Source organism: Solenopsis invicta, chromosome 4 (genome assembly GCF_016802725.1).
Source record: "Solenopsis invicta isolate M01_SB chromosome 4, UNIL_Sinv_3.0, whole genome shotgun sequence".
Lineage (NCBI taxonomy): Eukaryota > Metazoa > Arthropoda > Insecta > Hymenoptera > Formicidae > Solenopsis > Solenopsis invicta.
In genome coordinates this window covers 7909170-7936102 of record NC_052667.1, presented here as the reverse complement: position 1 = coordinate 7936102, position 26933 = coordinate 7909170, and the positions used below count along the sequence as shown (strand labels likewise).

Here is a 26933-nt window from a genome sequence, read left to right as displayed (position 1 = left end):
CGTGTGTGTTCGTTATATCAACGATATTCTACGACCACACGTTTTGCTATTAAATCGAACCTGTCGAAACTTTATTTTCATGCAGGACAACGCTCGACCTCATACGGCGAATATAACGCGACGTTTTTTTCAACGACACGCAATTAAACTGTTAAATCATCCCACCAATAGCCCGGACTTAAATCCAATCGAGCACATTTGGGATGAAATGGAACGACGATTAAGGCGTCACAAGGAACAGCTGCGAAATTTAGAAAAATTGGGAGAAATTTTAACGGAAATTTGGCACAACATTCCGCAAGATTGTATTGCAAGATGTATAAATATGCGAGAACGCTTGCAAGCAGTAATTGATCAGAGAGGAGGAAATACACACTATTGAACTCTCATGCGCGCGAGCGCATACACACACAGCAGAGAGGGTTTGGAGTCATTAAATACTGCAGAAGTGACAAACTGCGGGGTTCTTATCTCTGCTGTGATACACACACACACACACACACACACACACACACACACACACACACACACACACACTACACACATACACAGTAAAGAGGGTTTGGAGTCGTCAAATACTGCAGAAGTGACGAACTGTGGGCTCCTTATCTCTGCTGTGACACACACACACACACACACACATACACACAGTAAAAAAGGTTTGGAGTCGTTAAATACTGCAGAAGTGACGAACTGTGGGCTCCTTATCTCTGCTGTGACACATATACACACACACATACACACGCACGCACGCACGCACGCGAACACGCACACGCGCACACGCGCACAAATGCACACACGCACGCACGCACGCGCGCGCGCGCGTACACACACACACACACACATACACATACACACACGATGTGCAAAAATCCGACCGGCAACCTCCACGTGGTGCATTGGGTAATGCTAATGTCGGCGGTAGACGTCATTTTTCGGAAAAATGTACTGTAAAAAATGTATATCTTCGAAGTATATCTTCGATATCTTGTAACTCGGTCAAAAAAAATCGTAGAAAAAATTTTAAAAAAAGGATTTTGTAGAGAAAATGTCATACTTTGAGGCACTTGCATTGGATTTGTCGAGAAAAATTTTTTTATTGAGCTACAGGCTGTTAAAAATACGTTATTTTAAGGAAAAAACAGTGTATCTTTTTTGGGGCATAGTACTAAGAAATTGAGAAAATTTTTGAAAACCGTTAATAGCATGTTAAAGCTGAAACATCGAGCTTTAAAATGGTTTTTTGATTTTTTGTCTACGATGATTTTTCACGGAGTACGGATATCATTTGTAAAAAATGCAGGTTTAGCTTCAAAGTTGCGTAACTCGGTTAAAATAAATCGTAGAGAAATTTTTAAAAAAGCATTTTGTAGGTAAAATGTTGTAGTTTATGAAATTTTACTTGAATTATTTGAAAAAAATTTGTTGGTCGATCTGCAAAGTGTCAAAAATACGAAATTTTAACGAACGAAACAAGGTGTGCTTTTTTACTGCATAAGTCAAGGAAGTTAAAAGAATTTTGAAAATCTGCTGGTAGAACGTTAAAGCTCGATCTTCAAGCTTCAAAATGCTTTTTTTATTTTTTATCTACGATGATTTTTCACCGAGTTACAGTCATTTGAAAATAGCCTAATTTTTGGTGTCTGGAAAGTGTTCCCTATTTTTTTTTGAGTAGTGTGTATATATATATATTCCGAGAACAATGTTTGATTTTTTTTTCTTATAATAGCCGAGTGATAGTGTTATTTGTAAAAGAGAAATCGTGGAGTTCCGGGTATAAGTATTGTAAATTTTACAGACAATCCCTTAGCATAATTTATATAATGGATGCGAAAAGGGAAATCGTGAAATCCTCCGGATGTAACACCCTCCGCGTTAGACAAATGTTGGGGGTGCAAAACACAACATATGCAACATTTAACGAATTGATTTTCCTTTTCGCATGTCGCTTAAAATTTTTGTGAGGAAGAGGAAGGAATTAGGCAACCTCCATAATCTCTTCCTTGATTCTTTCGTCTTTCTTGTACATGTTTACTTTGTTATTTTTATACCCCTTATTATTTTATTCTCCTTTTTTTACTTAATGTTCTAACGTATTCATGTGGGGAGCTCAATAAATCATAACTATTAGTACGGCATGCACACATGTTTGATGTTAATTTAGACAATAGGTCGTGAGGCTTTCTCCTATTCTAGAAATAGTATTAATCCTTTTGATTTTCTTGTAAGTGCTGAGATTATTGTAATACGTGAATGTCTTCGGGCTCTTTTCTCTTTTCTTTTCTCCTTTTCTTCCCCCTTTTTTCGGGTGAAGCCTCTATGGGCTCCCCCTACCCTTAGGGTTTTATCCAGTGCTCACAGGCATCCGGATGATTTTCCGATGCAGTCCTAGCATCGGTTTTTTAGTGTGCACATCGTCGGGAGTTTTCCTTTTTATAGGATTAAACTAAGGTGACGAGTGCGGAATTAATTTGTCAATTGGCACAGGCAAAATAAGGATTGCCGCAAATGGAGCCTGGAAGGCAGGTTTGATAATTCTAATTAATTTTATCGAATTGCGAGTTTTGTTATCTCGCATGGAGTTTAAGAGAGAGCAACGGTATGCTGAAATTTTGAAAACATTCAGATGTTGAAGAAAAAAAGAATTAAAGAAATAATTTTTATTATAAGGAGAAGAAAGCCTCATGTGTTATAATTTTTAATTTAAAATTTATTTTTCCGATTTCGATTGGTGAGATTATAGTTTTATGCTGGGAAGATTATTCTCATTAAAGTGTTATGATTTACGAACTGTTGATTTATTAAAAGAAAAGTCTATTTGTTTTTAGCAATTATGTAAAATTAGGAGTTACAATATTAATAATGATGTATGAATGTCGAGATTATACAATTTAAATTTATGAGCTAAAGTTAACATTATAAGTTATTTAATCGTTAATCAGAGCGCTTAGTGTTACAATTACTTATTTGCAATAATGGGTATAATCTAATTTTCCTTGATCCCAAGATTATCCTAGTAATGTTTATAATTTCAATTATGTATTCATTTATTCATAACTTTATTTAAATTTAAAGAGTTTATATGTCTAGGATTATCTTGCGCTCATGCGGTTGATTCTTTAAATTTCTATTATCCTGAGCTTATCTTAACAATATTTACGTGGTTTATTAAGTAAAAACAAAATTTCTATTTATTTATTGTTTTATGTAGAATAAGGCACGTTTATATAAGATAAACTCAGGGTTGTGGTAATCTATTGCGCTTACAAATAAAAATCAACGTATCTTGTTAGCAATGTTGACATAATCGTATAATTATCGTGAATTTAATGACTCCAACTTATAGGAAACAGTAACTTATAGGGTCGACCTTTTTACGATATAAAAAAGTATATAGTGTGCGTACTGTTAAGTACAAAAAATTATAAAAACAGTCTACATACTTCTACAATTATTCAATTCACTTTTTTTTACTAATCTAATTAATTATTTCTTGCGTTACGCTAGGTAGTGCGCTATTTATGATTTCCTGGGCCCGCTCGGCGCAACCCATGCGGATCAGTAGTTCCTGCGGGTTGCTCATTTCTTCGTCACCCCCGCATTTTAATTCAAGTGAGATAGTCGCCGCGTTCTTCCTCTCGGGTCGGAGGATTCTCATCCACCCCTCCCGTTTTTCTAGTAATAGACGAGCGAGTTCGCGGGCTCTTCGGGACCATCTCGCCCTTCCGTCGGTTGGCTGTATGTGGGCAAGCCCACACGGGATAGCTTCCCAGTTTCTTTCTTGGAAGCGATCCTCTAATATGTAGAGATCAAAAATTGACCTTTGGACAACGCGGCCCCAATCGCGTAGAGCGACTGTTACCGTATCATTTCTTATAAAGTGGGTTACCACCCCTCTCTGCCAACGTTTCCCTTCTTGAATTGCTACTGATTCATTGAGTTCGACGGGCCTGATAAATCGTAAGAATCGACCCCTCCTTGTCATCCTGGCGGTAAGGTCGTCCAGGAGCTCCTCCAGGTCCTCCCTCGCGTGGCCTATGTGGACCCATAGTAAGGTCGGCGATTCCACCTTTATAATTTTAATTTTCAATGATCCACGAGTCAGGAGGGAAGTGTCTCATTTCCATTTGGTTTCTAAAAACATTAAGGTTTATTTGTAGAAGTGTATGATGTGATTATTTTAGTTAATTGAATTAAGTCTACACGGCGTAGCGTGTGAAATTTACACGTCGTAGCGTGTGATTTTGTACGAGAAAATTTGCTTACACGTCGTAACGTGTGATTTCGGGTAGGAAATTTGTTTGCACGTCGTAGCGTGCACATTTAAGATAAGTAATGCAATTAAATTATCAGAGAATTCGGATAGAGCGATATTTGTGTCCCCTCTCCTCCTCCTTTTCTCAGTTTCTGAGTTCGAGGGTGTATGCCGCTGCTTCCTTTGCAGGTAGGAGAGGGTGTGTCGTCTCTTTGTTTTCTATGCCGCCTGGCTGTTTGTGTTCCTTTTCTTCGGCCTCCGGGGCCGAGGGACCTTCTTTATTGTTTCTTTTTGTTTGGTTGTTTTTGCCCAAGTGTAATAAAAGATGTGTTACTGAATCCCATATGGTTCCTATTAGGTATATTGACCATCCATATACGGTATGCAGAGCGTATCCGTGTACGAGCGTATCTAGTAATAATTTAAGGCCTCTTACAAATAAGTATATTCCCATTAATCCTGCGCTGATGTTTCCGAAAAATAAAAATTTTCCCCAAACTTTTTCCCAGATGGTGGTTGTGATTTTCTGGAATGATGCCTCACCAATGAGATTAGAGATTGATCCTTCGTATAGTTGAGTTGGTTGACCCATTACTCCTCTTGCTACGGTGTTAAGTATTGAAGGCCTTTTCGCAGGAAACATTATGTGATATCTGAATTCTTCTAAATCGTTTTGTGAATATATGCCGCTGGTAGCAAGCGCTCCAGAGTTTATGTATTTCCACGTAGGTTTAGTCAGGGTTTCATGACTGTCGGCTTCTATTGGTTTCGGAATGATCTTATACCACGCATCTCCTAGGAGATACATGGGCGGGGCAAAGGTATTACAAGTAACCTGTGTGCCCTGTCTCAATAATATATGTGTTTGAGACGTTAAAAATAACGTTTGATTTCCTCGTAGTACTGGTAATTGTTCATAGCAGTTTTGGGTCTGTGCTAATCTTACTTCGACAGGTACACATTTTACTATATGAATTACTTCCCCAGCTAAGAGAGTCATGTATCCGGGCCCTCTCATAAAGTAATAGGCAAAAATATCAGGTGATTGTGTTGCTATGGCCAAAGCATTTTGCAACATTCTTAGTTCAAAATTACATTGCTGCAATAGAATATTCCTGTACAATTGATTGATTTGCGTACGTATGTGTTTTTCTACGTATGTGTTTTTCGAGTTCATGTACGCAAAGATATCGCGATTAGATATTCGGTCGAATTTTTTGAAAACTGCAATGCCGGGTGAGGTTTCAAAAATTATTAATTTTGGGTGTTCAGTTCGTGTAAGAGTATAACCACACGTCGTATATTTTCCCATGCTAGTAAAAGCGAAAACTGTTTCTTGAGCAATTAATGAATAGGCTGTTTGTGAGCTTTCCTTTATATTATCGATCATTTTATTTGCATATCCTTGATATAAAACGCTGTAATCGGAAAATTTATAAAAGTCAGCTGGCACAGGATCCCAAAATGTGTTTCCTCCTTCTATATCAGTGCATTGAGTGGCGCTAAGTTCACAAGCCACTCCTGATCGGAGTAATACTCGATTTGTATTTGATCGAACGTTTGCAGTGTAATCCTGTAGTGTAATTTTAATACTGCCCAAGACGATGACATCTTCTCACGTTCCGTAGGGATCAGAGTAAGTTCCTGGGTAACAATTTTCATCGCTATCTACATGCCCTGCTAATGTCACAGGGCGAGTAGAGGTCTGATTAGATTTTAATCCCGTTATGTGAGTTTTAGCTATTTCAAAGGTTCCAAAAGAATGCATGCGTCGACATGCCTCTCGGGACACTTCTTCTATATAAGAATATTTTCCATTGTATACATCCATTGTGTGAGAAAACATCCCACATTTTCTGACTAAACGGTCAATTTCAACCTTGCATTGCATCACTTTCACGGAGTTAAAATCATTAAGCTGAAGTAATTGTATATAGACTTTACTCAAATTAATTTCTTGTAACGGAACATCGCATTCTTCGATGTTTACTAATGAAAGGGTAGTTAAATTTGCCGATGCAGAACCGCAGTCATATCCTATTATTCCATAGGTTCCTTGGATCCATATAATTAATATTAATATTGTAGTTAATCTTCCTGGTGGAGAATCCATTTTGTTTCTGAAATATTTAATTTTTCGCAATTTTAATATGAGAGATGCGTAACCGATTTGGATGTACAATTCGACTATTTTTCTTAATTCTGATTTTTACGTTATTTCTATTTAATATTTCTAAAATTTCATGAGGACCGGTATATTGATCGCCAAATTTACCGGATTTAGGCCCCTTTAGTAGAAATACCTGATCACCAGGCTTAAATGTTTGAGGGTTAAGTTTTTTGTCGTAATATTTCTTTGACTTAGTTTTTGCTTCAATTACATTTGTGCGGGCGGTTGTCTGTATAGCGTGAAGCTGTGTAACGAGCTCTATCAGGTAGTCGTCATAGTTAGCTAACTTATCTTCTGGAGCTAAGATTTCATTAGAAGGAATTCTTGCTATTTTTCCAAAAACTAACTCGTATGGAGTATGTTTGGTTGCTTCATGTACGCTTGTATTATAATTAAACATTGCAAGGCCGGTCCATTTATCCCATTGCCTTTGATCAGTAGCGTACTGCTTCAAATATTCTCCTAGCGCGTGACGTGATCTTTCTAACGATCCGTTTGATTGTGGATGAAAAGCTATCGTACGAAATTTGCGAATTTTAAATATTTTAGCTATCTTTTTCATTAAATCGCTAATAAAATTTCTGTCTTGATCTGTTAATATTGCTTTAGGTGCTCCGAGTATACAAATAAATCTGTCTACAAAAGCTTCAGCTATTGTTTCGGACGTTTGATCTGGCAGAGGTATTCCCATGCAAAATTTTGTTAATTGATCTTGTAATGTTAGAATATACTCGTTTTCTCTTTCCGTTTACGGCAACGGTCCGACGATATCCATCGCCACCTTGTCAAAAGAAGATCCTGGCGTGTCGGTGATTACCATTGGCTGTTTAGTTTTCACGCGTACTAGTTTTTTCAATTGACACTGCAGACACTGTTGTATGTATTGTTGAACATCGGATTTTAAATTTTCCCAGCAGTATTTATGCTTTATTCTATGATATGTTTTTGTAACTCCTCGGTATCCTCCGGTAGGCGAACAATGCACTTCGCCTATAATAATCGGACGGAGATCTTTAGGCGGGTATTTTATTGCTTCGTTGCATATAATCAATTTAGTTTTTGAATCAACAAAAATTATTTGTAGCACGGATTTAATGCTGCTCCATGGTACATTATTAACATAGTCTGATTTTGCAATGCTGATTGTTTCTAATTTTAAATTCTCGACAGTTTTTCTCAATTCTTTTATTACTACTGTTATTTTGTCTAAAGTCATTGTCGGGCCTTCTCCCTATCCTTCACTGATAGGTAAGGCTACGTGATAATATTTTTTATATTTTATTGCTTTTGCTTGGCTTAATGTAAGAGAACTTAAATCTGGTAATTTGTTCCACTCGAATAATTTTTGTGAATAATTTTTATCTAATGGTTTTCCGTTTGTGTCAGTAAAATAGGTAATGTTATCTTTGCGTAAGAATAATAGATCTCGTGTTTCAATTACATTTCCTTTAAATGTTTGTATATTAATCACTGTAGGTTTTGTGTGAGTTTTATTCGTGACTCGATCTTGATTTTCATTAATTGATTTTTCATCTTCGCTGTTTATTTTCTCGTTTTCCTTTTTCTCGATTGATTTGTCTGGTAGATCATTTTTATCTTCTATTTCTCTAATTTCCTCTTCATAATCTCTTAATTCTTCTGGTAATTGAGTATTCTTATTCTTTGTTTGACTCCGTGTCTGTATTCCATTATGGTCAGGAGGGTCATGTATAAGATGTTTGTTGGTTTAGCTAATTTAGAAAAATTAGGTATAAATTTTCTATAATATCCGGCTAATCCCAAAAATTGTTTAATATTTCTCGGCGTTTTAGGCCTAGAAAAATTTTTTACTGCCTCTAATTTTTTAGGATCTGGCTTAACTCCATTCTTACTAATCACGTGTCCAAGGTATGTTACTTCCGTTTTCAAGAATTCGCATTTATCAGGCTGTAATTTAAGGTTAGCCTCGCGCAATCGATCCATTAATAAATTGAATTTTCTTTCGTGTTCCTCTAATGAGGTAGCGTAGATGACAATATCGTCCATGTAAACGAAAAGTTCCTTTTCTTGTAATCCTGTTAATATTAAATCCATTAGCCGTTGAAATGTAGCAGGAGTAGCGTTTTTTAATCCAAATGGCATCCGATCAAATTCATAATGCCCAAAAGGCGTTGTAAAAGCTGTTTTATGGATCAGCAGGATCCATTTTTATCTGATGGAATCCTGAAGATAAATCACATATAGTAAAATAGAGAGAACCTCTTAGTTGATCTATGATATCAACTATGTTAGGTAGTGGATACGCATCACTAATGGTTTTTTCGTTTAAAGCACGAAAATCTAGTACCATTCTCCATCGTTTATTTCCTTTTGAATCTTCCTTCTTAGGTACGATCCATATAGACGTATTATATAGTGATTGAGAAAGTTTTACAATGCCTCCTTCTAATAATTCTTCAACTTGTCTGTTTATTTCTTCTTTGTGTAATTGCGGAAATCTATATTGTCTCGTATTAATTGGTCGATCATCGGTCGTTGGTATTTGATGTTGCAATACCTGTGTTGCTGTCAATTTTTTTCCGGGAATATGAAATCGATCTTGATTATTGGTTATAAGATTCATTACATTATTTCTTTCTCGTGTATTCAAATGTTCTAATCGTAATAATTCTGTAATTTTTTCGAGCCTATTTTCTTTTGGCTCTTCAGATATTTTTAAGCATTTATACGATATATCATCGTGCGTCCTTTGTTTCTCTTTCTCTTTTTTAAAATTTTTGATTATCTCTTGAGATTGAGCTCGAATCGTCGCAATTACTTCTGAAGACGGTTTATTTTTTTGGGATTATAAAGATTATTAGTATTGGAATTATAATGTTCAACTCTTTGTGCGAGTTCTTCAATAGTTACATGAGAGGGAGTGTCTTATATACAATTAATTTTATAAAATACTCCAATTCTTGGAAATCTTATTTTTTCTAGAGGGGTTAAAGGGCCTTCCCTCGCTCTTATTATAAATGATTGTGCCGCGTCGCATAACGAGGCTTGCTTACTTGCCTCCTCACGATCGTCAGGCATGTAATTTATTAGAGGAACTGGATTATCATTTTCAACAATTTCACAAATGGAAGGAGAGGTTTGAAAATTAGCTTCTCCAGGGATTTCTGGATCACTGGGCAATCCAAGAGAGGTTTGGTAACTTCCCTCTTCATGGATTTTTAGATCTCTGGGTAATTCAGGAGGAATCGGAAAACTTCTTTCTCCAAGAATTTTTGGATCTCTGGGCAATCTAAGAGAGGTTTGGTAACTTCCCCCTTCAAGGATTTTTGGACCTCTGGGCAATTCAGAAGAGATTATGAAGTTATTTCTTCCAAGGTTCTGGAGATCCGGAGTTTCAAAATCCGGACTAAAATTTTTATTTAATTCTCTATTTCTTCTTAAAATTTTATCTTCATTTTTTATTTCATTTTCAATTTTGTTTTCCTTTTTAATTTTCTCGTTCCTCTCTTTAAATTCATTATCGTATTCATTTATAATCCCATTATTTACAATTGTACATTCGCAATTTTTATTATTTTTATTCTCGTCTTCATTATTAATGATCTCAGGGTCATGATCGTTGAACATTTCATCAAGAGATTTAAGGTGTAAGGTTGATACTTGGACTTCTACCTCTTCATCCAACGTACTTATGATTTTAAAATATGCCTTTCCGGAGATATTTTCCACTATTGTTTCCTTTGAATAGATGCCATGAGCTATTTTTAGCTTGGGTATAAATCCAATTTTAATTTCAGGATTTTCTATCCTGACATAAAACAATGTTTCTGATCGAGGTGCTGCTAGAATAGTCTCCGGCGAAAAGAAAGGCACATTAATTCCTGATATATTTAGATATCCCTTAGCATAATCAATTTTTGAGAATGTTTGCTCGAAAAAATCATTACCTAATATTCCCGATTGAGAAATTGGAAATTCATTTGGCACGATATGGAAAATCACTTCCTTTTTGAAGAGAGTTAACGTGATTTTTCCTAACGTATATACTGGATATTTATTTATGCCATTCAATTATAATATATTATTATAATTGACAGTTTTGCCAGCGGATACAACATTTTCTTTAATTATATTTGATCCAGAGCCTGTATCTAACATGAGCTTTATGTAAGGGGTTGATTCGTCAAATTTTACCTGAATAGTGGGCACGCGACTTTGTTTGTCTAGATTTATGGTTACGGGTCGGGCTTCTACCGAGTTTTTGTCTACTGAGTTTTTTGTGACGTAGATGGGTGTGAAGTCCGCTCGGACCCCTGTTGCACACCCGACTTCGAGGGGCCATTGAAGTTTCCCTGATTACCTGCTTTTCTGTGATTATTATTCGCAATGCGTAACTCGCAATTTTCAAGAAGATGCCTCGTTTCTTTACAATAACGGCAGATTAATGAATCGTTGCCAGTCGCGTTTCCCTTTAAACTAGATCGACAGTTTTTTGCAATGTGGCCAAAATTGTTGCAGATTTGGCAAACTACTTTCGATGAATTTTCATTTTGTTTCTTCCAACAATTGCTTGCTGTATGACCTGTTTTTTCACACCACTAACAAACTACTGAGGGCCTATTTTGATTATTAAATGTATTAGCTTGACAAGATTTCGCATTATGACCGGTTTTTGAACACAATTGACAAATTTCCTGTATTACTTTAACAGATTGACGAGCTTGAGGGTCGCGCAATCGGCATTTATCGGCACCATGCCCGCGTTTTTTACAAATTTGACAAATCAAAATTTCGGTGCCCAAGTCTAAATTGTTTGATGTTTGCTGAAATGAATGTGTTAATTTCCTACACTTGGAGGCCGAATGTCCTATTTTATAACAAATTTGACAGGTCTCTGGTGACTGAAAGGTATTTTTTACTTGACTCGACGTACCGCCTTCTCGTAATTCAGTTATCGAGTGTAACTCTCTCTCTATACGTAACGCGTCGGCTACGGTTTCTTGGACGTTCAGATTTCTCGCTATTCTTTGCTCGATTTTAAGCCTCTAATAAAACATCTACTCATATCCTTTTCCAAAGAAGTCTTTACGTTTTGATCTACGGAATTATTTCCCCAAGTTTTATATGCTTCTAATATTTGTTTTCCTAACACTTTTACTCGATTTGCGTATGTAACTACGTCTTCCTCATTTTTCTGATAAATGCTACCTAGCTCCCCTTGTAATTGATATACCGTTTTGGATAGACCATAAACTTGTTTTAAAAATGCTGTTAATCCGGCAACACTGTCGAAATTTTGATCTTGAATTGTGCGGCGCGATTCGCCCACAATTCTGGTTCTGATTATTCGAGCAAACTGAGGTTCGGCTTCACTAGGAAGCATGGATTTTGCTTCCTCGCATCCTTCGATATAAAATAAGATAAAGGGATATTTTGGCCGTCAAAGAAAGGGACGGCTTCAACCGCGTATTTTAGAGTAGCAAAAATATTTTGATTAGACATGGTTTCACTTATACTATGCTTATTTTCGAATATCGTATCGCCGTCGGAACCGTCTCCGGAGTCGCTAGAACCAGACGAGGGCGGTTTTATGCCTGAAGTTTCGGGTCCTTCCCCCGGGAATTCAATTTTCTTAGGACGGCGTAGAAAGGATCCAGCAGGAGTGGATGTATATACTGCGCTTATTTGTTTGAATTTGCCCTGGTTTTCTAATGCGTCGTTATATAATTTATCATTTTGCTCTTTATCGGAACCCGATCTCGTATCTGGCATACCTCCTTTCAAAAAGATCACACTTTACTATCCCGGACTATAGCCCCCAAAATTTTATGGTTCTGTTACATCCAGCCTTAAGAAAAAGGGAGGCTATCCCTCAAAAGATGCCTGGGACTTGAGGAAAGCAGGGAAGGATGCAACAAAAACTCTTTTATTCTCGTGACCGCACTAGTGGGATGTGCGGCACGAGCCGAACGCACTTTTGATGATTCCGAAATTATGCGTCAACGTGTAATGACACGCTTTAACGCCTTTTCTGAATCGTGCGATCGTTGGTCCTAATTTGAGTCAGAGAATTCAATCTCTATAACTCGGGATCGGACCGAGTGCAATCTTTTCGAGTCGGGAGGTTAGTGTGTGAGTACGAGATGGGTTGATGAAATAAAATTTTACATTGGAGCTTTTTTTTAACTAGAATTTAACATATATTCTGATACTTGAAATTTAGATACATAAGGTTTCTATAGAGTTGTGCAAAAGAATTAGCAAATAAATACATAATCGGTTATTGTTACTCAATAGAAAAAAGAAACCAGTGTAACAAGGTGATCATTATCAACTCAAACAAGAGTACGTAATCAGTTAGTTTATTTAAAATATAAAAACGATTAGGTAATGATTATTCTAAAGATTAAAATTTAAATACATTGTTTAATGAAGTTAACATTATTTTTGAGGGTTGAAAACATTAAGAATTATAAGATAGAACATGATTAATTATCAAGAGTTACAAATAATTAAGAATTAATGTTAGTGTCTATTATCTATTTTAACTGAAAAAGCTAAACGGTGCATTTTGAATAATTGATCTAGAGAATATATATATATTGAATTAACATAGGTATTACAAATGATTATTTTTTGAAAACTTAAGCTATACGCATTATTATGTACACAGGAGGAGATGGAATTAATTGATTTTGGTTACGGGAATTGTAATTATGCGTTGAGATTCATATTTAACTATTAAATCAAATCAAAACCTAAGATTTAAGAATAGAAGTAGAACATTTACATTTACACAGAGATTTAAGAAATATTTAGAGGGAAAGTCGGGAATTGTCTAAAATGAGAATTGCTGTATTAATAAAAATAATAATATTGGGAACAAGGAGCTGGGACATGAACGGCTGTGATTGCTCATTAGCGATTGATTCCTGGCGAGTTGAATGGAAAATTGAAGTAAAACCGAAAAAGAGAAAAAAAAAGAAATAAAAACTTACTTATTAGTTAGACGAGAAGAGAAAGGGAAGAAACTATCGAATTCTGCGGGTTGAGGTGCGTGACGCAGCGCAGGTTGTCCGCTCTGGGGGATGTTTCAACGGCGCCGTTCGGAGTTCCAATGAATGTGATTCTCGAACACAGACTCTAAGTTCAAACGTTTTGAGAATAACGCGCACAGCCTCGATACTTCAACGCGTGGGTGTGAGAACCAAGTTGAATTTTGAATGCGCGGATGTGAGTGCGAACTTGAATGTTCGAGGCGTTCGAAGCTGCGTATTTTATAGGGCTTAGGAAAAGGGCGTGAGATTAGTCTAGTGGGTGAGATGAGGATTTGATTGGGTAAAGCCTTTTGAGCTTTTTCCCTTTCCTTGGAATTTCCTTGTTGTCGAAATTTTGAGCTTATTCGTTGGGTAGTTCACCAACGCTCACTACCAATCATCTTCTCGGATGATCTCTAGTTGGCTAATTTTCCATCTTCTCCCGATTTCTTAACTCTAAGAAGGGCGAGCAGTTGCATCACCCAATCGCTTAAGGGATTGGTTATCTTACGGTTTCTCTTCTTGGAACGTTCGGTCCCAATTTTTTATATCGCCGCGTCTGTTTATTTGGGACTCGCTTTCCGTATGAATCATCTTTCCGTTCGAGATGAAACATAGGTTTGAACAAACAAAGCCGGGTTGTAATTTTTGATTTTATAGTTTTATAGTTTCCGTCCGGCGTCGCGACTCAATCTTATCTCTGATTGTTGCCAGACTTTAATAGCGTTTAGATTTTTTCTTTTTCCTGGCTTTGTTCGTCTATATGAATTATTAAATAAGCATCGTTGCTTGTAATTTTGTCGTCGCACGATTTCTCCTTCTTTTTTGCTTTTATTTATTGCTCCGGATGTAATATGTGGTCATTATATATATATATATATTCCGAGAACAATGTTTGATTTTTTTTCTTATAATAGCCGGGTGATAGTGTTATTTGTAAAAGAGAAATCGTGGAGTTCCGGGTATAAGTATTGTAAATTTTACAGACAATCCCTTAGCATAATTTATATAATGGATGCGAAAAGGGAAATCGTGAAATCCTCTGGATGTAACAATATGAAGATTAGAAATTTATTTTATACAGACTGTGCTACAATAATTGCAATATTATATAGCAATACAAAAATTATATTCTCGAAAATAACGAGAATTAATTAATGCTTATTAATATAAAGTATTCAAATTTAAGCTTAATTTTACGTGATACTGTTTTCTTTTTTTATATTAAAAAATAAATGAATATTTTATCAAATAATAGAAGTGATCCAAGTAAATAAAATTTAAAAAAAACCGTACATCATAATACTTAAATTAAACACGCAAAAATAATAAATTTTAAACATGTTTTTTTTAATAGATTATATGAAAATAATTTGATGAAATCTTTATTGGAATTTAAGATCGAATCTTATTTAATTAGAATCCAATTCCTCGATGTTTATTAGTTTAAAGACTTTATCAGATGTGGAAGGTAGGCCTTATAATGATCGGCCCGACTGAACTTAATCTCACGTGATGCTGTTTTCTTTTCTTACATTAAAAAAATACCTAAATATTTTATCGAATAATAGAAGTGATACAAGTAAACAAAACTTAAAAAAACGCACATGACAATACTTAAATTAAACCCTAGTAGCAATTTTCTGCAAGACTGCTGTAAATCTTGCAGCAGATTCTTGAAAGATTCTGCCAACAGGACGTTATGATCTGCTTCCTCATTCTGTTCAATTATTCTGAAAGATTCTCCAGTCAAATTCTTGCAAGAAACTTGCACGTGTCTGTTGGCAGATTCTTGCAAGAAACTTGAATGTATCTGCTGTAAATCTTGTAGTAGATTCTTGAAAGATTCTGCCAGTAGGACGTAATGATCTGCTACCCAATTCTGTTCAATTCTCCTGAAAGATTCTGCAGTCAAATTCTTGTAAGAAATTTGTATATATATCTGCTGCAAGATTTGTAAAATTCTTTCACCAGAATATTTTAGTATAGCCTTAAAATAGATTAAAAAAAGATTAAATTTGAATTAAACATTTCATTTATGTACAAGATTAAATAACAATACAAATTGTTATTTACATGTAAAAATATAAAATTTTATGTGGAACAGCGTTCCACACAAACATAATATTTAAAAAGAATAAGAGCAAGTTGTCGTCTCAAGCAGCTCATATATATAAGAGCTCACTGAAGTATGAACTGGACAGTCGCCCGCGGTGACGCCTAGATATAACGCCTGTGGCCGCACTCGACTCACGAGAAAATCTTCCGCGGCGTGGCTACCTAGCTTGAACCAGCACTCACTTGTTAAATCTATTTCATTCCAAAATTGTTATAAACCTTGCAGCAGATCTTTCTGCCACTAATTAAACAGAATCTGTACAGTATCAGCACAAGATCTGCGCGTCACTTTCATTGTAAGAAACTTGCAGAAATCTGCAAATCATATTTGTGCAATATTTGCACAAGATCTGCACGCTACTTCTATTAAAAGAATCTTATGTCATTCTGTTGAAGAACTTTGCTAGACTGTTTCCAGACTGCAATTGCGGGAAGAATCTGCTTTAAGATAGCTCAATATTTGTACCAAGTTTCTGCAAACAGTTCATATACAAGTACAGTGCACGAATATTGAAACAGTCTGCTAGCAATCTGCCAGCATGGCTCTTTTGGGAATAATCTTCTGCACATCTGACTCAATTCTACTGCAATTAACTGCACGCAGATTCTGTCGTGCAGAAAATTGCAGAAAATGCTACTAGGGAAACACGCAAAAAATTTTAAATTTTATACATAAATGTTTTTTTTTTTTTTTTAATGGGTTATATGAAAATAATTTCAAAAAATCTTTACTGGAATCTAACTAGATCAAATCTTATTTAATTAGATCCAATTTCTCGATGTTTAATAGTTTAGAGACTTTATCTATCAGATGTGGAAGATAAGTCTTATAATTAATCGGCCTGACTGATGTACAGACATGTTTTATCCTCATTGCATCCTGGAAAACAAAAATTTGTAACAAATATAGTATCAAAGAATAATATGTAATAGTATTGATAAAATAAACTTATCTCAAAATACAACTTTTATATAACTGTAAAAAATAATATGCACACTATCGATTACCTGGAAAACTTCTGATCTTGCCTCCAGGTTGAACATGAATGTTTTAAAAGTTGCCTCACCGATTTTCTGCAAATAGGCGTCTTTATCATTCTCTTTCAATTCCCCCAACTCTTGAGCAGACATCCCAAGTATCTTTTCTGCCTCCTCATTAAATGCAGTTATCCAGCGACTGCCCGTTGCATCCGCCAATTCCATCTAAGAATCGTTACAATTGACAACAAACTGAACTAACACCGGAAGATACTTTCAAATAATAAGAAACGAGACACTACGGAAACAATACGTACATTTGCCAGTAAGCGATATGTAAAATTTGGATACTCCTTGTTACATTTTTCGCATCTGAAGATCCCATTATCTTGATCGATCAACTGAAATTGAATGAGCATTGTACAATAATTCGCATTAAAGGGCAACTAGAAAACTTGACGAATTTTTGTTTAGATATATTCGCCTCATGTACTCATTTACCTTCTTCTTGCAATTTTCTACAGGACACGCCCTGTAGAGAGAATTTTCAGTTTTAATTTGCTTAATGGTCGCCACTACTGTAAATGAATCTGGGAGATTCATTTTTTCTCCCAATCGAGCATCGGTTGCTTCCTGGAAAGTGTACAATGGTCCATTGAAGTCAGTACTTCCACCTACTCTAGATAATGATTTCGCAGTTTCTGAATGGCCGACTGCAGTGTACCATCCGCGCAATCTAAAATAAACAATATAATATATCATATAGTATAAATGTTACATTATATTCTGTAATTTTAATCCTGCATAATTATTATGTATTTCTAAATTTTTAGACATTTGAAGGATATAATTAAAAAATTACAATTAAAAATTGCATAAAGAATGAATAGAAAATGAAAGTATTACCTCTAGTCTATAAATAAATTTTAATTATAATTAAGAAGTTAGAAGTGTTATTTAATTAAGAATCAGCTTGAATATACACTACCTATGTGCTTCAGGAATATCAGGATCCTTTTCTATTATGGAGGACATTGTTAATGACAAGTTCTTCCTACCATTAAATTCGCCCACGCTCGCTCTCTTAATGGCTATAATGGTATTATTGGAAGCATCAAACTCTTCGGCCTGTGTTCTCCAGAGTGTAACAGTTACCTGATAAAAAATTTTATTTATTCATCCGTAATAGGAAAATAAAATCTGGCATATCGATAAAATGCTTACCATCGTACCACTGTCATCAACTATACTGATGTCCCTCTTTATAAGTTCTCGGCCTGTAGCGCGCGCCGTAAAATGTTGTACATCACCGATAGTTGTGACGACGCCTAAGACATCTATTATAAATGCAAACATCATTATATCCATAATTTTCAAAAATTAGTTAAATTATATATTTTATTTTATATACAATTTAAAGTTGTTATTATTATAGCAAAACTTTAATAAAAATCAATGTTTAGAAATAAGATTGAAACAGACAAAATACAAATATAAATATTATCAATTAATAAATTTTAATTACAAGCAAATTATCGTGCATAAAATAAGAAAATTCTATTAATTAAACGAAATTAATATTAAACGACAAATATTAATATAAACTGAAATTAATATTTAAGATTTATTAGAATTGTAACAAACCACCTTTTGACGACCCCCCCACCCCCACCAGACCATCTAACCGTCCGAGTCGTCCGAGCCGTCCGGCCGAACAACTGCCGAACGGCAATTATCGGCGCATAGCGCCTAATTAAATAAACAAGAACCGAGCGAGCAAGCGAGCGCTCTCGCGCGCTTTGTATCTCGGCGCGCACGCGCTCTCGTTCCATCACGTCCGCAGCCACGCTCTACGCGCATGGCCCGAAACGAGAGACCCGAGATCGAGTGGCGGGGATGCTGCCGCCGGACCGCTCCGCCGCAACACGTCGCACATCCCCTCACCACGATTCTGGGGTATATAAGACGACGTCCGCCGAACGCAAATCGCCTTGTCCGTTTCTGGTCGGTCCGCCGAGCACAAGCTCCCTGGGTTGTCAGGAGATCGAGCGCCTCGGTCTCTAGCACTTGGCTGTCAACCGACTCCGATACCGATTCCGCTTCCCGACTCGCCGCAACGGGCTCAAGTGAAACTTGGACCCCATCAAGACACTTGGCACAGGGCGATCCCCTCATCCTCCCGAGTTTGACGCTACCTCGCGTAAGGGGGTACGGTGCTCCGTGCCTCCACCAAGCGCACTTGGCGTGGGGTAATGTCTTCCGGCGATTGCTGTGGTGTAGCTATTAACCGCCTCGCGAAACCGCATATAACCGCACGGATCCGTGTAGTACGCGCCGCGCCCCCGCCGTACCGCACCACGCACCGCGTCGCGAGTATATTTTCACGGCCACAATAATAAGGCCGCCTGGATTCCAGGAAAATAGCTCGACGCTGTTCCACGAACCGCGTCTCGCGTAGCAGGTGCTTGTACATAACGACTGTAAATAGATCTCCGTATTTTCGTCCGCAAAGTTTGTTGTCACGTCCGTCAGCGCGCTCCGATTTGTGTTGTTAGTTGCGAGCTCATTACCGCCCGGATTTAACTCCCGCAATAGCGTCATCACGCTACTGGATTTGTCTCGCGATCTTAGATTAATGTAACCATATCCATTTATTTTGTATTTGCACGACTCAGTTGAGTTCAAATACTTGCGATCATACCATCACTCTGCGTTCAATAAAGACGCTACTTTTGCCAACACCAACATCTACGTCTAATTTCTTCAGGCGACCTTTCGCGCCCGTTCCCATGCCGCCCTCCGTCCGTGCGCGAAGTACAGTCGTTAGTGTTACAGAATTATAAATTAGTTCTTGTAAGCATAACGTGTTACCTAGTAAATCATTTTTTTCTTTGCTTTCGACTTGACTTATAGGAGAGAAATTATATTGTAGTGTTGGAATGTCATTGCTGTTGTCATGGCAAGGCACAATCCCTGTGTCAGAGGTCACCGACATCTCGTAATCATTTTTCATGGTATTATATTGTTTATTGGCCATCTTTAATGTACATCGCGAGATGTAGTATACATTTCCAGCCTATAAAATTAAATAAAACGCTTGACAGTTCAATCCTTCATAAAAAGATTCGTGTGATCGCTGATTTTAATTCTACGACACTTACCACTATCAAGTCATAAAATTTGTCAACCATCTCTTTAAATGCTGTGCATCTGATTTCGCCGCTTTTATCAATTAAATCCATAGAAAAGAATTTGCCTTCTCCACGAGAATTACTCCACGTTTTAATTGGAGATTTGTTGATTACTCGTGCCTTAATCACCCACCTAAACCCACAGATCATTATTGTCCCTTCTGTTTTATACTCAAATATCCATAAGTGTACTTTGGAAACAATAGTTTTCTCACCTATTTTGATAAGGACTCAGCGCTGCAATTTGCGTGGTGCGTATATCAGAAGAGGCATGATTTGAATTACCTGTTCTGGTGGAACCATCTGTTATATGTAAAATCGATTTTGTATTTCATGACAGAAGTACAGCAAACTTAATCAATAATATAAATTAGGGTAATACAAATATTTTCATCGGCGCAAGACATTGACATACTTACTTTGATGATGCACAGTTGTGGTTGTGGATGTAGATGGTGTATCTTGCTCTGATTTAAGCTCTATATTAGTTGGATTGCCTATCCTGCGCCCAACTTCCTCTCCGGAAACAATAACTTCTATATCTAATATCAGCATCACACATCTGACAAAATAAAATATACTTAATACTTGAATTATTTATTTACTTTCATACATAAAACAAGAAAGTAGAACAAATACTTTTCTTTGCCGTTGTTGTTCACTGAACTCAGGCAATAATTGGTTATTTTGCAGATTGAGAATTCATTCAAAATATCATTCTCAATCAGATTGTTCAATTGAGTAGCCAACATAGTGAACGAGTTTAATTTTTCTCCATCTGATACCAACAATCTATATCGATCCGTTGCACCATCTTTATTTTTTGGCAATTTTTTATATCCCTGCAAAGTTAGAAATTATTTAAGATATAGTTTCCTCAGAAACATATAAAAATAAGATTTTCATCAAATCTAAAGCATCAGGCTTAAACAAAAAAATTTTTGGCAATAAAAGAGTTTAATGACAGACAAATATGACAAGTAAAAACGCACATGTATCACAGCATGACGAGCTTGTCAATATTTAAAGGGCCGTCTATAATATATGGGATAAGTCAGGTGTAAGAAGAGTAGGCGTAAAGTTACATATTTCTCTGGTGTAAAGAATTTGAGTAAAGTCATTAGAAAATTTGTTTTATTTCTTATTCCAACTAAAGTTGGAGCCTTTACTTTTACTTCTATATTGTAAACAGCCCTTAAAACTTCGATAAAACTACAGAAACAAGGTTACAAATGCTAGCTAGGCGTGGCCAGATAAGAAAAGCCAGACAGCCAAGAAGAACAATTTTGATTTGCCAATTCACGAGCACGGATTGGATTTCATCAAAATGCTCGTTCTGTTGTACTTACCAACATCTGAAGTATGGGTTTATCGATGTTTATACCCTTCATAATTTTCTGAAACAATTCCCACCGCTTAGCAATACAACGCAATAACGATATAGAACTTTGACAAACTTTACCTGCAACGCTCCCGTTGTCAAATTGTACTTGTCCATGATTGCGGTTTACTGTTGCGTGGATGTAAGATCTGTAAGATCTTTATCGATGTTGCCTCGAGCAAAATGAGTGAAAGAGATCTCTCTGAAGAAAGGTCTCGGAGTCTGATGATTGTCTTTTTTCTCCTGTTTTCCTTCTTCTTTTTCCGATTAATATGGCACCCGTCACCAATAATCGTAGGAAGGAAGGGGGGGGGGATGATTTGACCATTAAACCTTGTGTATACAATGTTAGAAATCGGTCCAAGTTCTCGATCCGAGAAAAAGTTACTAAAACTTAAATCGTGGGTGTATTCCGAAAGTTCTATTGAAAATATCCCTTTTAGTCATAAGGTTGGTAGCGCTGTAACTATGTTGTGTTCCGTAATGTAAGTTTACGATTATCGTTGGCTCACGTTCCCAGATAACACATGCGCGTATAATGAGTTCACGGAGCGCGCATGCCGTGCAGATTATCCGCACGGTGTGAGCTCACGGCATCCGACAGATGCATCATCATATGAGACTCATATTAGTCGCACGCATGCGGTAGTCATGCGTGAGAGCGATATGAGCCTCAAATGCGTTCTCCAAATAAGACTCATATTGCTCGCATGCATGCATACGGCACTCAAAAATTCTAATCATTGCCCATTTTTTTCACGTACTTTTAATGCATTATATATCAATATTTTTATTCATTTCTTTCTGATTTATAATTAAAAATTAATATTATTATATACAATCTTTAATAAATTAGCATTAAAAGTATTAAAAGCATAAAAAGTACTTAAAAAAAGCGCAGTGATTGAAAGTTTATATAGTATTTTGTAAATTTGTTAATATATGGGGGGGTCTTGTTTTATCACGTTGCAATTGACTACTGCATCCATTCACAGCAAACGGTATCTAGAATTTTTTTACTGTTCAAGCACTGCAGTGAATGACTAGTGGTCAATCGCAACGTGATTAAAAGAAAAATTAACATGTACACAATTAATACTTTGATATTATTTTCAAGTGAATTTTACTTTAATGAAATTCTAATTCAAAATTTAGTTACAAAGATATTTGAAGTTAAAAATACATACATTTTTGTAGAAATAAGCCTATAATAATTAGAGATTGTATATTCTAAAATTTTAATTTTAACGTAAGTAAATGATAGTTTTTTCAATTAGCAATATCTAACATATTTTATATATGTTCATAAAACAAACCATCCATACACCTCTTCGAGAGAAATTATAAAATAAAATACGCGAGGTCTGTTAACAATAAAATATGCGAGGTCTGTCAACAATAAAATATGAAATGCTTGCTCTCGTATTATTTCCAATGTTTGGCAATATTATTCCACAATTTCCTAGAAACAAAGAAAAGAATAATATATAAAAATTAAAACATTTACAAAATATGAAAACCGAGTTTGATAATTTTACAAATATTCTTTACAAATATTATTTCGTTATAGTCAACGTTGCAAATACACTGTACTACGAAATTAAATTCTATCTTCATACTTGAATCATATGAATAATAAGTCAATATAAAATTTAAAAAAATTAACAAATTAAAATTGTTTTATCGGTTTTATTACAATTGCTCTTGTAATATTATAAAAAATATAAATACTTTTAATTATTTACCTTTATACTCTACGATCTTCGTAGTAGCCGTTGAACCAAAAGTTCTAATTTACCAATGTTTGGCATTATTATTCCATAATTTCCTGGAAACAAAGAAAAGAATAATATATAAAAATTAAAACATTTACAAAGTATGAAAATCAAGTTTGATAATTCTACAAGTATTCTACACTTTATCATTTAATTGTTATAGAAAATTAATTTGCCCTTACAAAAATTTAATGAAGTTTATTAATAATGATAATTATAATAATAAGTAAAAATTTTGTAATAATAAAAAATTAGTACTTATAAACTATTTTGAGAAGAAAACGTTTAAAAATTATTAAAATAGAAATGCAAATTAAAAAAGTTAGGTTATGTAAAATATATTATACTTATATCAAGTAATAAATATACTACACATAAAAGCAAATTCAAGACCCAGACTTTAATAAATTACCTAAGGTTTTTTTTATCCACGGAGATCCGATATTATGCAAAATACTCCAATTCAATGTAAAAATATTACATGTAAGAACACGGCACTTGCAAAGTATTACACTACTATCACTGACCATGACCACTACTCTCAACTGACTCAACTACACTGCACTGTTACGATAACGAGTCATGATGACCGTTACGGCATGGAGAACTATGTATCATTGAAATGCATGCGCAGAAGCTCATTGCTGCGATTTGCTGACTAAAATTGCGTAACGTCATTTGAAAATTTTAAATTAATGAATGCAAATAAAAATCAGAAAATATCAGAAAAAAATCAAAATATCAAAATAAAAAATAACATATGTTATATTTAATCATACAATGATCGTTTTCTCAGTCATAAAATGTAATAAAAATATAGTTTTACTAATAGTTTTTCTTCTCATAAGTTAGATTTTCTCTTTGTATAATAGTTTTTATATTTTATCATACACAGTATATTTAATACATTCTCAGATAGTCTCATATACAATGTATTTTAAATTTTTTCAGATTTTCTATTTGCTTATAAAAAAATTTTCACTTAAAATAAATTAAGAAAAAATTAATTTTTCTACAATTTTTCCTTTATTTTTCAGATTTTCTCTTTTTACATATTATACTTAAATCGTGTTTTTTCATTTCATCACACAGCATTTTTATATCTTATACAATTTATTTCCTCACATTTTTATTTTTGCTTACAAAGAAAGATTAGATTTTTTCATCCAGTTCTGTGATTTTACGGTTCTTAAAATTTGCAAATCTTAAAAATTCCGTAAAATTACGGTAAGTTATAGATGAAGATTTAAAAAGACATAATTTGGAAAATTAAAATAAAAAAACCAGAAAACACGGTATAAAATTGTTTTTTATACTTATTTTTCAAACTATTTTTTAATTTTCATCTATAATTTATCGTAATTTTATAAGATTTTAAATCTGCAAACTTTGTAATAAAATTACAATTGGATAAAAAAAAATTACAGTGTTTTTTATAAACGAATAAAAAAATTCAAAGATTGTGAAATAAATTTTATGAGATATTTTAAGAAAGTATAAAACTAAATGCTGTGTATGATAAAGTATGAAAAAATACAATATATTTGAAAAAAAAATCTAAAAATGAGGGAGAAAAACTTATATATATTTTCTTCATTTATTTTTATAAGAAAATGATCATTCAATCAGTAAATATGGTATATTATTTAAAAAATTACAAGATATTTTTAAATAAATTATAAGACATTTTTTGAAAAATTATGAAAAAATTTTTTTATCAGAGTTACGCGTGCCCCCATCACATTGTGAGGGCAGCGTGATACGTTCTTGTGCGCACGGCGGGATTATCACGTTACCCTCACGCCGTGAAATGTTCCCATCACGGCGTGATTGCACTATGCGACCTTTTACGCGTACACGTGTGCGCCCATCACATTGTGAGGGCACTGTAATGCACTTTTGCACGCACAACGTGATTATCACAGTCGTGAAGATAACGTGAACTCACGAATTGTTATCTGAGTTGTCTCTGAGTATATAAATATTATTTTTGGGTGCCTCGAGCTTGCATATGTGATTCTCAATATTACATTTCTTTTGTTTTTACTCTCTCATTTTCTTTATAATCTAAAGTGTTCTTATATGTTCGGTAATTTCAGACAAAATTACCTCTCAAATATTTTACGAATACGATTCAAACATTTGATTATCAGATACTTAGTATTAATCCGTTTACTCTACACCGTTATGTAAAACTATATTGTATTTTGTTAATATTAAGTTTTAACACAACGTCACTAAGATAAAAATTGTATATCAGTAGAAATACATTCCTATTAAATAATAATAACCTGTATCTCTGTTTTCTAAGATATTTACCTTTGCAGTTCAATCGTCTTAATTATTTCATGTGAGTTGTATTCTTTTTTTTGTTCCTTCTCTTTAGTCATAATACATCACACACTTCTAACATGTACGAAAATTATAATACAGTATTCATCTATAAAAACAAAAATATCCTTAAAAATCAATGCGACAAATTAATAGGTTTGTTCGAGTTGCTTGAAATCTCCAAAAATTTTTGCACTCGAGATGAGATAAATATATATTCAAACGTGAGAAGAAGAGAGACGACAAAAAAATTAATTCAAAAGGGGCAGCAACACGAACAGGCCTAATAGCACATTATTTTAAGTAATCAAAATCTCTTAATATTTACCAAGAAAAATCGGTATTTAATATTTCGTAGAACCTCCAGACTTTTATATAATTGAAATTATTTGCTTAGGAAGTGATTTATAAAGTTTTTTAATTCATTTTTGATTAATTTTTCCGCATTTTAATAAGATACATTCTTTTAATTCCTTAATGCTATTGAACTGTCTTTCTTTGGCATAAACAGCTCTAGCAAGATCTGCCCAATTTTTCTATTACGTTTATATCCAAAGAACGTGCTGGCCATTCCAAAAGAATATTATTAGCTTTAAAATCCTTAATAGCACAGGAACGTCTACGGGACGTCCTAAGAACGACCTGTCGAGACGAGCGGGATATCCTGGGGATTACCTGTTATAGTCCCGGAATGTCCATAGGACGTTCTGTAGAATAGCAAATGAGCGCCTCATTCTTGCCTATCCTGTGGACATCCTGTGGACATCCCATTGGGAATCCTAAAGATGTCCATTCGCAATCCTCGGGATATACATACGCATTTCAGGACTATTTTAAGATATTTAAGGAATATCCGCATAAATATATTATATTATTACATCACATAATTCCAACTGAGCAAACCAATATTTTAATAATATTTTAAAAAACATTTTTTGCAAAAAAAAGTCGGGAATTTTTTCTCAGAAATTCCCAAGCACTCACCCATCCAAGTCGCGATTCCGGTGAAGGTTGCTTGACCTCCGTGATTGCTGCGAACTGGATCCCTTGTGATGATTTGTAAACACTTTATGCTATTAAGTTGGCAACTAAGTGATTGCAAATTTTGTCAACGTATATGGTCTTAGCACGTTCTTTTGTTTTGTCAACGTGTTCAAGCATCTAACCTATATTGTTTTCTTGTTGTTTGGACTTGCGCCTTTAATTTAGTAAAAAAATTTTATTGATTAGTTATTTAGTTTTGTTTTTATCCCAATTTAAAAAGCAGCGAAAAATCACCAGAACGAAATTTGGCAAACCAATTTTGACACTGCCTTTCTTTCAAGGCTTCATTCCCATATAAGGTGTATAACTTCTTGTATGCTTGCGATGTGTTCTTGCCTTTTCGGAAATAATACAATAAAAGTCTGAAATGCGCGTTTTGTTCTTCCATTTTTAAATTGGGATAAAAACGAAACTAAATAACTAATCGATAAATTTTTTTACTAAATTAAAAGGGGAAAGTCCAAACAAGAAAACAATATAGATTAGATGCTTTGAACACGTCAATAAAGCACAAGAATGTGCTAAGACCATCTATTGACAAAATCCGCAATCACTTAGTTGCCAACCCAATAATATGTGTATATAACTGATAGATTAAATAAATTTACATTATCGAAAAGATGAACAATGTACAATTAAACCATATTATTTATATAAATATATATGAAATTATA

The 26933-nt window shown here is 34.8% G+C and overlaps 1 protein-coding gene across 2 annotated transcripts in view; it reads right to left on the bottom strand.

Annotated features, from left to right (window-relative positions):
* LOC105203562 (replication protein A 70 kDa DNA-binding subunit) overlaps positions 1-21798 on the bottom strand; it is a 70093-nt gene extending 48295 nt beyond the window's left edge. The window contains exons 1-12 of one of the 2 annotated variants that reach the window (XM_039447804.1): positions 21191-21798; positions 21078-21125; positions 20368-20570; positions 20148-20290; positions 19944-20031; positions 19699-19861; positions 19409-19613; positions 17762-17874; positions 17526-17692; positions 17039-17273; positions 16855-16938; positions 16568-16762 (exon numbers count right to left, since the gene is read on the bottom strand). In XM_039447804.1, the coding sequence (XP_039303738.1) occupies positions 16568-16762; positions 16855-16938; positions 17039-17273; positions 17526-17692; positions 17762-17874; positions 19409-19613; positions 19699-19861; positions 19944-20031; positions 20148-20290; positions 20368-20570; positions 21078-21125; positions 21191-21226 (1680 nt within the window). In that variant the 5' untranslated portion in view covers positions 21227-21798. The remainder of the gene's footprint in view (positions 1-16567; positions 16763-16854; positions 16939-17038; positions 17274-17525; positions 17693-17761; positions 17875-19408; positions 19614-19698; positions 19862-19943; positions 20032-20147; positions 20291-20367; positions 20571-21077; positions 21126-21190) is intronic. The other variant, XM_039447805.1, reaches the window with a different exon arrangement.
* Between the last annotated feature and the right edge of the window lie 5135 nt (positions 21799-26933).